Source organism: Dryobates pubescens, chromosome 23 (assembly GCF_014839835.1).
Source record: "Dryobates pubescens isolate bDryPub1 chromosome 23, bDryPub1.pri, whole genome shotgun sequence".
Classification (NCBI taxonomy): Eukaryota; Metazoa; Chordata; class Aves; order Piciformes; family Picidae; genus Dryobates; species Dryobates pubescens.
Window position 1 is genome coordinate 1,253,697 of NC_071634.1, and position 12,592 is coordinate 1,266,288.

The following is a 12,592-nucleotide window of genomic DNA, read 5'->3' on the forward strand; positions in this document are numbered from 1 at the left end:
CCTTTTATTACCTTTTATTACCTTTTTAAGATCTTTTAGTGCCAATAAAACTGTTACCAAAACCTTTTACCAGGAGTCATCTATAACAGTGTGAGTTTGGTGCCAGGGAAGGTGATGGAGCAGGTGATCTTGAGTGCCATCCCACAAGTCATGGTGGAGAACTGGGCCATGAGGCCCAGTCAGCAAGGGGTTTGAAAGGCAGGTGCTGCCTGCCTGAGCAGATCTCCTTCCATACCAAGGGCCCCACGTGGTGGATGAGGGAGCAGCTTTGGGTGGTTTTCAGCAGGGCTTTAGGAAGCTCTTTGCCAGTGTGCCCCACAGGCTGCTCCTGCAGAAAGTGGCTGCTGACAGCTGGGAGCTGCAGACTCTGCCCTGGGCACCAAACTGGCAGCATGGCTGTGCCCCTCGAGTGGTGGTGGATGGAGGCCAATCCAGTTGGTGGCTGCTCAGCAGTGCTGTTCTGCAGGGCTCTGCGGGGGCCTGTTCTCTTTAGGATCTTCTATCCCTGATGTGGGCAAGGGATGGAGGGCACACTCAATAAGCTTGCAGATGACATCAAGATCCACAGGAAGCCTGATGTGCTTGAGGGTAGGAATGTTGTAGAGAGGGCTCTGGCCATGGGGGATCGATGGCTAAGGACAATGGGATGAGGGTCACCAAAACTCTGTTCTATCTGTGGTGCTTAGGGCAATGGTTTGCAGTTGGATTGGTAGTGTTGGTTAAAGGTTGGACTGAGTTGTACTGAGGGACCTTTCCAACTCGTGACTCTGTGCTTGAGGAGTGTGTTGCCAGGGAGAGATGGCGAGAGAGGTGTGGGCAGAAGTGCCTTGGTGTGTCCACGCCTGAATTTGGCAATGAGAATGGTTTGAGTTACATTCTGGAAGTCTCCTTGTGCTACTCTCTGGTGCTCTGGCTGGGTCTTTTGTTTTGAAGAGAGGACTTCTGGCCCCTTTCCAACCCACCACCACGGCCACTTGAGCTCAGACCTTTTCCCCTGTGAAGCTGGCAGAGGCCTGGGAGAAGAAAGGCAGAGGAGGCATGTGGGTCTGGTGTGCAGGAGAAGTTTATTGAGGGCAAAGCAGAGGGCAGAGGCAGGAGCAGCAAGGGCCAGGAAGGGAGGCGGTGTGAGGGGCAAGCAGGGCGAACATCAGGCCAGGGGCTTGTGCTGCAGGAGCTGTTGCAGGCTGTGTGTGGTGTCAGGGGGGGTGTGCAGGGCCCTCAGCAGGGGTAGCAGCCTCTCGCGGCGCCGCAGCCATAGCCCAGGCCAGCCAAGCCGTAGCCGTAGCCGTTGCCGAAGGCGCCGGAGGAGATGGGCTGTCCCTGGGCGTTGAGCTCGGTGCCCAGGGCAGCCCCTGAGGAGGATCCGACGGCGGTGCTCTGGGGGAAGGAGGTGAGGATGGGTCCTGGCAGGGTGACCAGCACGGGGGAAGGCTGGATGAAGACGCGGGAGTCCTGGCACTGCCTGACGCAGGGCTCGTTGCAGCTGTTGGCCAGCGGGGTGGGTCCGCAGGGGCGGCAGCGGTCGTAGCAGGCCATGGGTGTGGGGTGGAGGGGCCCTGGAAGAGAGAGAGGGTGTGGAGGGAGCGCAGGGGTGTGAGAGAGATGGCCTTTGGGGCAGCAGAAGGAGGGTGAGGGGCTGGAGGCTGACCTGGTGGAGGGAGCAGAGCGCAGGAGAAGGCGTCAGGAGGCGTCTGTGAGGGAGAGAGGCGCTGGGCCGGCTTTATGCTGGCAGGGCTGGCAGCAGAGGTGAGCCCAGCCCAGCAGAGGTGGGGTGTCAGCAGTGAGGTCACGGCGTGGCACTGGGCTGCTGTGGTTTGTGGCTGCCTTGTGGCCGGGGGTCTCATTTCCTGGCGGCCCTGCAACGGCTCCCCTGGCCCTGTTGGTTGTGAGCAAAGAGGAACCTGGGTGTGAGCTGGAGCCTTCTGTTCTGAGAGGAGGAAGCAGTGAGGTCAGCAGCTCTGCCACCCTGGACTTGCTGAGGACACACTTGGCCTTGTTTAGTAACCTGCTTGACAAAGTATCTTGGGAGGCCGTCCTGAAGGGCACAGGAGTCCAGGATGAGCAGGCCTGACCAGACAGTCTTCAAGCAGGACCTCTTGGTGGCTCAGCAGCAGGTCATAGAGTGCCAGAATCAGAGAACTGTTTGGATTGGAGAGGACCTCAAAGAGGATCAAGTGCAAGCATTGCCCTAGCCCCACCATGGGCATTAAAGCACGTGCCAAAGTGCCATGTGCACAGGTGTCTTGAAGACTTCCTGGAGAAAGAGAAGGCCCCGGGGTAGGGCAGGCTGGCTGCACAGAGAGCAGGGGCTGGAGCTCCTCAAGAGAAGAGTTCCTGACCTGTGGATGCCAAAGCAGGGAACCCAGGAGGACTCCAAGGGCTTTGTGAGCTTCTGAAGGGAGCAAATGAGAGAGGGCAAAGCCAACTAGGATTGCTGCTGCTTCTGCACAGCAGAAGTGCCTTTGTCTTCTCCAAGGGGAAATGGTCAGGAAGCAGCTTCAGTGAGACACACCCAGGTCTGTGGGGCTGGAGGGAGGCAGGCAAGGCTACTGAGGGAGCTGGTGGAGGAGCTCAGCAAGACACTTTCCATTGTTTCCCAGCAGTCCTGGTTGGCCCAGCTGAATGGACATTTGTCAAGGTGTTGCCCATGGCACCAAAGAGCCAGAAGAATGATGGATTCCTCAGGGCTGTTGGTGTGAGTTTGGTGCCAGGGAAGGTGATGGAGCAGATGATCTTGAGTGCCATCCCACAGCAGGTGGTGGAGAAGAAGGCCATGAGGCCCAGTCAGCAAGGGGTTTGAAAGGCAGGTGTTGAGGAATGGTTTGAATTGCAGGGACATGGTTCTGTGGAACAGCTGCTTGAACAAAGTGTGTAGGCCGGACTGCATCTTCTTGTTTACTGCTCACAGTTAGCTGGTGTGCTGATGCAGCAATGTCACCATAGCCTTGTGGCTTTGCTTTCAGCTGTGTTAGAAGATAACAGCATGTGAAACAAAATGTCTGTGAAACAAAGAACTGTGAGAAAGGAGCTTGTGAAGTTGCTCGTGGACGTAACCGCGAGGAGGCTGGGTATTATAATGTAACCCTGGACTACTAACCAATGGAATAATGACATCTGTGCATAGTTAGCTGAGATGCTTTATAAGCCGTGCTTTCGAACACTAAAGTTGGAGCTTGCTTATCAATCATATTGATTTGCCGCGAGTCTTCCCTTGTCATTCACCCAGAAGTGGCGCCTCGAACAGGGATGTAAAGGGTTAACAGGGACAGAAGGAAGAACTGTCAGAGACCCTATGGCTACTGAGGTGAAGGGCGAGCCCCGAGAAGCGTCAATAGGGTATTCCCTGCTTGTGCAGCGATCGACTGGCAAAGTACGACTTGATGCTGGCGTAAGGAGTTCGTACCGTGCCTGGGCAGGAATTCTGCTCGCCGTCCGGGTAAGGGCTGCAGACTCTAGGTTCAGGGCTGCACTAAGGAAATCCCCCGGCCAAGGAGAGCGAAGAAGCCCTTAAGTTATTTAGATGTTTCCTTGAGAAACGAGCCATGTCGATGGGGACGACAGTGCAAGACCGCACCGGTGGGTCAAAACGGCAGCCAGCGAGCAGACCAATTAGGGGAGCTTGCGGCACGGAAGAGCCCTAAGGAGACCGGCGTGGAAGGAGACGAGTACCGGTGATTATGGAAAAAGAGGTAGCGTCCTCATTGTCTCATTGTTTTTCAGAACAACGAAAGGCAGACGTATCGTCTAAGGTAATTCCTGGGCTTGTAGCTCATGGATCCGCCTTGAGATTTTTCCCTAGTGGAGATAGTTGTTTTTGTTGGACAGAATATGGGAACAAACTGTGGGACTTGGTTATAGATGGCGATAAAACTGCTATCAAGCTGCAAAAGCCGTGTCGAGAATGCATAAACTGTATTAAGAAATATAAGCTGGAACAGCGGATGGCTGACAGGAACTTTGTCAGGACGAGATGCAGCCCCAGTTCTATCTGAGTTGCAGCCGAACGCTGCGTTTGAAGAGCATCACCAGGGCCGCCCCCGGCACATCGTACGGCGACCACACCGCGTTTACCAGCCGCCACCACTGGCGTTCGCCTCAAGCAGAGAAAAAGCCGAAAAAGGGCAGCGAAACCTGTGCCTCAGTGTGTTCAACCCATTCATCAACATCTTCCTCTGATATCGCCAGCGAGGGCTCGGATTCGGAAGACGACAACACCGATGCTGAGAAATTCACACAGCGCCGACTTTGCTTTACAGCCCCTCTTAGAAACAACGGAGCGCTTGGAGGCTTGCGGTTACGGCATTCTTGCGACCGCACCCCGCCCGCGAGCCCTGCCGGCCCCCACGGATACCGACGGCTCCGACCAAGGCGGTACCGGCTGACGCACCACCGACACCGGCAGCACCGACAGTAGCGGCGGCCGCAGCAGCGCCCCCACTCCCCCAGTGGCTTCAGCTGCGCTACTCTGCTCAGATTTAAAGCAGCAGTGCTAATTTTATCATTTCTGGTTGTAATGTCTTTCAGAGGTTTGTTATTCAGAGTTTTGCTAAGTTTTCCTAATAAGCATAACGAATAGTAAGCACTTGGTGTTTACAGGTACGTAGTACATAGTAATTGTAGCAAGGTAGGCCTACTCAGTGATGAGTTCAAATGGTCAGATTCTCTTTTGGTTCGAACCTTCTTAGTTGTGTGCCTAGGCGTTTCAAAGGAGCTCCCTGTAATATAGTTAAGGTTTGGAGTGAACAGGTATTCATTTTTAAAGGTATTCTTTAGCTAATGTGCAGAAGAATCAAGACTATGAGGAAGCAGCATTTTGAACATTGATGATAATCTGGGATCAAAAGCATCACTCAGAAGAATGTACCACAACACCATGTGACTTAGGACTGAATATTATGGTTGTTTGATTGTTGTGTGATTAGAGAAGATGTTTATGTGGACCTATGTGTTATTTCACCAGTTTGCTATAATTTTACATGTATTTTCATTTGAGGTTGAAAACATCAACGAACAAATACGAATAAGAGTGAGTGGGAGAATACCCCATAGCAAAAAAAGAAGTTTTAATGGTGCCAATAAGAGATCAGTATTACTAGGATGAGCAAAAACACATTGTTATGTGTAATGTTATATTGGGCAAAGCAATGAAGCTCTTTCGCTGTTGCTGTTTGCCTGCAAGTTTTGTATCCGTGAAGCTAGAGCCTGGCCAGAGCTACCTGTACAGATTCAAGAAATCTTGCTACCATTAAACAATTGATGATTTCTGACCATCCCAGAGAAAATAAAAATGCAACATACCCCTAAAGCAGACTGTAAAAGACAGCGCTAAGGATTGCGTTTGTGTCTTAATCTCTGTGTGCTATGTGTTCAAGCATAATCAAGTTTTCTCTGTCAATAAGAGGAGTGAAATGTAAAGATTGGAACTATTAAGATCTAAATTCTTTTTTACAATGTCTGTTATCTTTGACCATGTATTATGCCAGCTCTGTTAGAACGTTGTACTAGCTCAACGTAAGCTTTGTGCCTTGTATGGGTTACGTCAGTCTGTTAGACATGCTGCGCTACAGAACACTTTTGCCTCTTTGCTTATTCCTCGTCTTGCTGCTAAGCAGGCCTTAAGGCAAATTGAGAAACTGGCTGGCTGGTCATTTAAACAAGCTCATGTTACTACTGAAATTTTAAACCAATTGCTTGTAGATCAAAATAGTTTAAGGCATGCATTTTTACAGAATAGAGCTGCTATTGATTTTTTGCTCTTAGCTCACGGTCGTAGCTGTGAAGAGTTTGAAGGCAAGTGTTGTTTTAATTTGCCTGATCACAGTCAATTCGTATAAATCTTGTTTGACTAGAGGATCACACTCAATCAACTGTTAAAGATGTTACTCCTTTTGATCAATGGCTTCAATCTTGGTTTGGTAATATGTCTCCTTGGCTGTTGGGCCTACTTAAAGAAGGTTTAGGCTGGCTTGGTATTGTCTTGTTGGTTTTGCTTGTTTTGCGTATTGCATATGGATTGTGTCCTGAGGCTGCTCCCCAGGGGGTACGTTGAGGATGCCATAGGAAGGTAAGAGCATGGCCTGGGGACATCCACCTGGGTGGAATGAGGACACTGGCCAGGCAGATGGTCCACCAAGGACCCAGCACTACACCAAGTGCGGGTTCCACAGCAAGGCTGGCGGTCAGCTGGGCAGCCTGTCAAGGGACTTGGGCAGAGGCACCACAGAGGAATATTGTGGTGTTGGAGCCTTTGTGTGAGGCACTGCTGGGGCTGTGTCACAATCCAAACCCTCCCAAGGTGCCACTGTGAGTTGTTGCTGGTGGCATATTTCTGAGGAGAGCTCTTGTGGACCTTTTTGAGTGACTGCAAAGGCCAGGGCAGCCCTAACCTTGAGAAGAAATTGAGAGGAGGCATGTGGGTCTGGTGTGCAGGAGAAGTTTATTGAGGGCAAAGCAGAGGGCAGAGGCAGGAGCAGCAAGGGGAAGGGAGGAGGTGTGAGGGGCAAGCAGGGCGAGCATCACGCCAAGGGCTCGTGCTGCAGGAGCTGTTGCAGGCTGTGTGTGGTGTCAGAGGGGGTGTGCAGGGCCCTCAGCAGGGGTAGCAGCCTCTCGCGGCGCCGCAGCCATAGCCCAGGCCAGCCAAGCCGTAGCCGTAGCCGTTGCCGAAGGCGCCGGAGGAGATGGGCTGTCCCTGGGCGTTGAGCTCGGTGCCCAGGGCAGCCCCTGAGGAGGATCCGACGGCGGTGCTCTGGGGGAAGGAGGTGAGGATGGGTCCTGGCAGGGTGACCAGCACGGGGGAAGGCTGGATGAAGACGCGGGAGTCCTGGCACTGCAAGGCGCAGGGCTCGTTGCAGCTGTTGGCCAGCGGGGTGGGTCCGCAGGGGCGGCAGCGGTCGTAGCAGGCCATGGGTGTGGGGTGGAGGGGCCCTGGAAGAGAGAGAGGGTGTGGAGGGAGCACAGGGCTGTGAGAGAGATGGCCTTTGGGGCAGCAGAAGGAGGGTGAGGGGCTGGAGGCTGACCTGGTGGAGGGAGCAGAGCGCAGGAGAAGGCGTCAGGAGGCGTCTGTGAGGGAGAGAGGCGCTGGGCCGGCTTTATGTTGGCAGGGCTGGCAGCAGAGGTGAGCCCAGCCCAGCAGAGGTGGGGTGTCAGCAGTGAGGTCACGGCGTGGCTCTGGGCTGCTGTGGTTTGTGGCTGCCCTGTGGCAGGGGGTCTCATTTCCTGCTGCCCAGCAAGAGCTCCTCTGGCCCTGTTGTCTGTGAGCAAAGAGGGAGCTGGGTGTGAGCTGGGGTCTGGAGGCCCTCTTGGGCACAGCAGTTCCTCTATGCTGGAGCCTTCTGTTGTGAGAGGAGTAAGCAGTGAGGTCAGCAGCTCTGCCACCTTGGACTTGCAGAGGACACACTTGGCCTTGTTTAGTAACCTGCTTGACAAAGTATCTTGGGAGGCCGTCCTGAAGGGCACAGGAGTCCAGGATGAGCAGGCCTGACCAGACAGTCTTCAAGCAGGACCTCTTGGTGGCTCAGCAGCAGGTCATAGAGTGCCAGAATCAGAGAATTGTTTGGATTGGAAAGGACCTCTAAGAGGATCAAGTGCAAGCATTGCCCTAGCCCCACCATGGGCATTAAAGCACGTGCCAAAGTGCCATGTGCACAGGTGTCTTGAAGACTTCCTGGAGAAAGAGAAGGCCCTGGGGTAGGGCAGGCTGGCTGCACAGAGAGCAGGGGCCGGAGCTCCTCAAGAGAAGAGTTCCTGACCTGTGGATGCCAAAGCAGGGAACCCAGGAGGACTCCAAGGGCTTTGTGAGCTTCTGAAGGGAGCAAATGAGAGAGGGCAAAGCCAACTAGGATTGCTGCTGCTTCTGCACAGCAGAAGTGCCTTTGTCTTCTCCAAGGGGAAATGGTCAGGAAGGAGCTCCAGTGAGACACACCCAGGTCTGTGGGGCTGGAGGGAGGCAGGCAAGGCTACTGAGGGAGCTGGTGGAGGAGCTCAGTAAGACACTTTCCATTGTTTCCCAGCAGTCCTGGTTGGCCCAGCTGAATGGACATTTGTCAAGGTGCTGCCCATGGCACCAAAGAGCCAGAAGAAGCATGTAGGATGCTACAGCGAGAAGCTTTGGGTGGTTTTCAGCAGGGCTTTAGGAAGCTCTTTGCCATTGTGCCCCACAGCCTGCTCCTGGAGAAAGTGGCTGCTGACAGCTGGGAGCTGCAGACTCTGCCCTGGGGACCAAACTGGCAATGCTATGACAATGGGATGAGGGTCACCAAAACTCTGCCTCTGTCTCTGGTGCCTCGGGCCATGCTTTGGTGTTGGAATTGGTAGTGTTGCTTAAAGCTTGGGCTCGGTTATTTTGATGGAGTTTTCCATCTCAAGTGAGTCTGTGATGCAAGAGTGCTGCCAGCTCCCATCTCCTTGTCAAACATGGTGTTGAAGTGTGTTGCGATGTTGTGGGAGCAGCCAGGGCTTGCTGTGGCATGGAGATACGGGCATGCCCTTAAAGGCAAGCCCAGGGAGAGCTTTCTCTACCACTCACCTGGCCAACAGGATGGTTGCTTGCTGCTGAGGAGCATTCAGAAGAAGCATCCTCGTGCTGCCAAGGCCACCACTCAAACAAGTCCCTTAGCACCACCCCTGCACAGCTTCTCCATCCCTCCAGCCCTGGACAGCCTGGTGCAGGGCTCAACAAGCCTTTCCATTAAGAAAGTCTTCCTCATATCCAACTGAAAGCTCCCCTGGTGCAAATTGAAGCCATTTGCTCTTGCCCTCTGCCTTGTTCCTTGGAGAAGAGACCAACCTCTACCAGTCTCCAATGGCCTTTCTGAGATTTGCACACACTCCAAAGCTCTTCCCTCAGCCTCCCATTTTCCAGGCTGAAGAAGCCCAGGTCCCCCAAATGCTCCTCACCAGCCCTGTGCTCCAAACCCCTCACCAGCTTCATTGCCCTTCTCCTCAACCTGCTGCAGCACCTCAATGTCCTTCTGGGAGTGAGAGGCCTGAAAAGTGAGCACAGGATGAGAGCTGTGCCTCCACAGTGCCCCACAGTGCAGGGGGCATGGTCACCGTCCTGCTCCTGCTGCTCACACTCTTGCTGATCCAAGCCAGGAGGCTGGAGGCTGCCTTGGCAACCGGAGCACAAGCTGGCTGATCTCCAGCTGGATATTGACCAACATCTCTAGGTCCTTTTCCTTGGTGATAAGCAAGGTGGGGGCAAGCAAAGATCTCAGTGGCCCAGAGGTCAAGGTTTAAGTGCCCAGGCTCAGAAGCAGAGAGGTAAAGGGTAGCAGAGGGGAATGTGCCCAAAGTGCCACCTTCTTGGCCACGCCACCCCACAGGAGCCTCAGCAGCCCAGCCAAGCAGGGCCAAGGGCCTGCTCCTGCTTCTGGTCCTCAGGACCTCAGGGAGCCCACCCTGAGCAGGCAGCTGACCTCACAGAGGGAGCTTTCTGTGTGACCTCAGGTCAGAGAGATGGTTGCTTGGAGACCTGTGGTAGGTTGAGAGAAGGCCCAGCTCTCCCTCCCCCACAGAGAAAGAAAGCACAGCTAGCTCAGTCGGAGAAGCAAAGGAATGCTGTATTTACAAGCATCTGGGTGCTGGCCCAGATGCCACTGCCACAGGCCACACCTGGGAGGTCCCAAGGGGTAAGCCCCAGCCCAGGGGGTGGTCACAGGGAACCAGGTATTCCATTCCCATAATGCCCTGCTCCCCTTTAAAATGTCCATGCGGGGTCTTCACTTCCTCTTTCATTCCCTGCTGCTGCCTAGGTAAAATGGCATGAGCTGCCTCCCTCGGGCCTGCACAGGCCCAAGGCTGGGTTTGGGGGAGTGGGGAGGAAGGAGCCCTGGGGCTTTTGGGTGTACACCCAGGAGGGGATGGGACGTTCTTGGGTATGTTCTGGGATCTCTCTCTTTTGTCATGGTGCTTGTGGTCCTCTGTAAAAACTTTCATTGTCGTTTTTATAGTTTTCCTATTTAATCTTTCCATCACTTTTTGCAATCCGTTTGTCTGAGTGGTTATTTCTGCCTGTGGTGGGGAGGGGATCTGCCCCAACCCAATACACAAGCGCATGCGGGATTAATGATCACCTGGCATTGAAGGGCATTCCGGCTGGTTGCTCAGAAGCAGACAGGCTGGAAAGGGAGAACAGAGTGGAACTGAGGAACATTCCAACTGCACTAAAAGTTAAAGCTACAGTCTGCCAATCTAGCAATGAAATTCATTTAGACCTATCTTTGTTTGTCAAACTATTCAGCCAGAGTGTCCCAGCACTGTCCCTTTCTTAAAGGCACAGCCTCAAACGGTCACAAGACCCCTCACAGGTGGCCTAGGGAGCGTGCAGCTAGGAGGATGCTAGTCCAGAGCCTGCAGTGAAGAGGAGATGGTGTCCTGAGGCTACTGCCCAGGGGGCGAGTTGTGGATGCCATAGGAAGGTAAGAGCGTGGCCTGGGGACAGCCAGCTGGGTGGAATGGGGACACTGGCCAGGCAGATGGTGCACCAAGGACCCAGCACTACACACACTGAGGGTTCCACAGCAAGGCTGGCGGTCAGCTGGGCAGCCTGTCGAGGGACTTGGGCAGAGGCATCACAGAGGAACGTTGTGGTGTTGGAGCCTTTGTGTGAGGCGCTGCTGGGGCTGTGTCACAATCCAAACCCTCCCAAGGTGCCGCTGTGAGGTGTTGCTGGTGGCATATTTCTGAGGAGAGCTCTTGTGGACCTTTTTGAGTGACTGCAAAGGCCAGGGCAGCCCTGGCCTTGAGAAGAAATTGAGAGGAGGCATGTGAGTCTGGTGTGCAGGAGAAGTTTATTGAGGGCAAAGCAGAGGGCAGAGGCAGAAGCAGCAAGGGGAAGGGAGGAGGTGTGAGGGGCAAGCAGGGCGAGCATCAGGCCAGGGGCTCGTGCTGCAGGAGCTGTTGCAGGCTGTGTGTGGTGTCAGGGGGGGTGTGCAGGGCCCTCAGCAGGGGTAGCAGCCTCTCGCGGCGCCGCAGCCATAGCCCAGGCCAGCCAAGCCGTAGCCGTAGCCGTTGCCGAAGGCGCCGGAGGAGATGGGCTGTCCCTGGGCGTTGAGCTCGGTGCCCAGGGCAGCCCCTGAGGAGGATCCGACGGCGGTGCTCTGGGGGAAGGAGGTGAGGATGGGTCCTGGCAGGGTGACCAGCACGGGGAAGGCTGGATGAAGACGCGGGAGTCCTGGCACTGCCTGACGCAGGGCTCGTTGCAGCTGTTGGCCAGCGGGGTGGGTCCGCAGGGGCGGCAGCGGTCGTAGCAGGCCATGGGTGTGGGGTGGAGGGGCCCTGGAGAGAGAGAGGGTGTGGAGGGAGTGCAGGGCTGTGAGAGAGATGGGCTTTGGGGCAGCAGAAGGAGGGTGAGGGGCTGGAGGCTGACCTGGTGGAGGGAGCAGAGCGCAGGAGAAGGCGTCAGGAGGCGTCTGTGAGGGAGAGAGGCGCTGGGCCGGCTTTATGCTGGCAGGGCTGGCAGCAGAGGTGAGGCCCAGCCCAGCAGAGGTGGGGTGTCAGCAGTGAGGTCACGGCGTGGCCCTGGGCTGCTGTGGTTTGTGGCTGCCCTTGTGGCTGGGGGTCTCATTTCCTGCGGCCCAGCAAGAGCTCCTCTGGCCCTGTTGTCTGTGAGCAAAGAGGGAGCTGGGTGTGAGCTGGAGCCTGGAGGCCCTCTTGGGCACAGCAGTTCCTCTATGCTGGAGCCTTCTGTTCTGAGAGGAGTAAGCAGTGAGGTCAGCAGCTCTGCCACCTTGGACTTGCAGAGGACACACTTGGCCTTGTTTAGTAACCTGCTTGACAAAGTATCTTGGGAGACCGTCCTGAAGGGCACAGGAGTCCAGGATGAGCAGGCCTGACCAGACAGTCTTCAAGCAGGACCTCTTGGTGGCCTCAGCAGCAGGTCATAGAGTGCCAGAATCAGAGAATTGTTTGGATTGGAGAGGACCTCTAAGAGCATCAAGTGCAAGCATTGCCCTAGCCCCACCATGGGCATTAAAGCACGTGCCAAAGTGCCATGTGCACAGGTTTCTTGAAGACTTCCTGGGGAAAGAGAAGGCCCTGGGGTAGGGTAGGCTGGCTGCACAGAGAGCTTGGGCTGGAGCTCCTCAAGAGAAGAGTTCCTGACCTGTTGATGCCAAAGCAGGGAACCCAGGAGGACTCCAAGGGCTTTGTGAGCTTCTGAAGGGAGGAAATGAGAGAGGGCAAAGCCAAGTAGGATTGCTGCTGCTTCTGCACAGCAGAAGTGCCTTTCTCTTCTCCAAGGGGAAATGGTCAGGAAGGAGCTCCAGTGAGACACACCCAGGTCTGTGGGGCTGGAGGGAGGCAGGCAAGGCTACTGAGGGAGCTGGTGGAGGAGCTCCCCAAGACACTTTCCATTGTTTCCCAGCAGTCCTGCTTGGCCCAGCTGAATGGACATTTGTCAAGGTGCTGCCCATGGCACCAAAGAGCCAGAAGAAGAATGATGGATTCCTCAGGGCTGTTGGTGTGACTTGGTGCCAGGGAAGGTGATGGAGCAGATGATCTTGAGTGCCATCCCACAGCAGATGGTGGAGAAGGCCATGAGGCCCAGTCAGCAAGGGGTTTGAAAGGCAGGTATTGAGGAATGGTTCGAATT

The 12,592-nt window shown here is 54.9% G+C and overlaps 2 protein-coding genes and 1 pseudogene across 2 annotated transcripts; all 3 read right to left on the bottom strand.

Annotated features, from left to right (window-relative positions):
* Positions 1–1,218: 1,218 nt before the first annotated feature.
* LOC128898441 (feather beta keratin-like) lies at positions 1,219–1,563 on the bottom strand. The gene has a single exon (XM_054172264.1). It carries the CDS (start codon positions 1,534–1,536, stop codon positions 1,219–1,221), a length of 318 nt encoding a protein of 105 aa, XP_054028239.1. The 5' UTR covers positions 1,537–1,563.
* Positions 1,564–6,586: 5,023 nt separating this feature from the next.
* LOC128898405 (feather beta keratin-like) lies at positions 6,587–6,925 on the bottom strand. The gene has a single exon (XM_054172078.1). The coding sequence runs from the start codon at positions 6,902–6,904 to the stop codon at positions 6,587–6,589; it is 318 nt and encodes a 105-aa protein (XP_054028053.1). The 5' UTR covers positions 6,905–6,925.
* Positions 6,926–10,940: 4,015 nt separating this feature from the next.
* Positions 10,941–11,264, bottom strand: LOC128898406 (feather beta keratin-like; annotated as a pseudogene).
* Positions 11,265–12,592: the final 1,328 nt, after the last annotated feature.

Coding starts and splice junctions, on each gene's coding strand:
- LOC128898441 (XM_054172264.1), bottom strand. CDS start 1,536: ATGGCCTGCTACGACCGCTGCCGCCCCTGCGGACCCACCCCGCTGGCC.
- LOC128898405 (XM_054172078.1), bottom strand. CDS start 6,904: ATGGCCTGCTACGACCGCTGCCGCCCCTGCGGACCCACCCCGCTGGCC.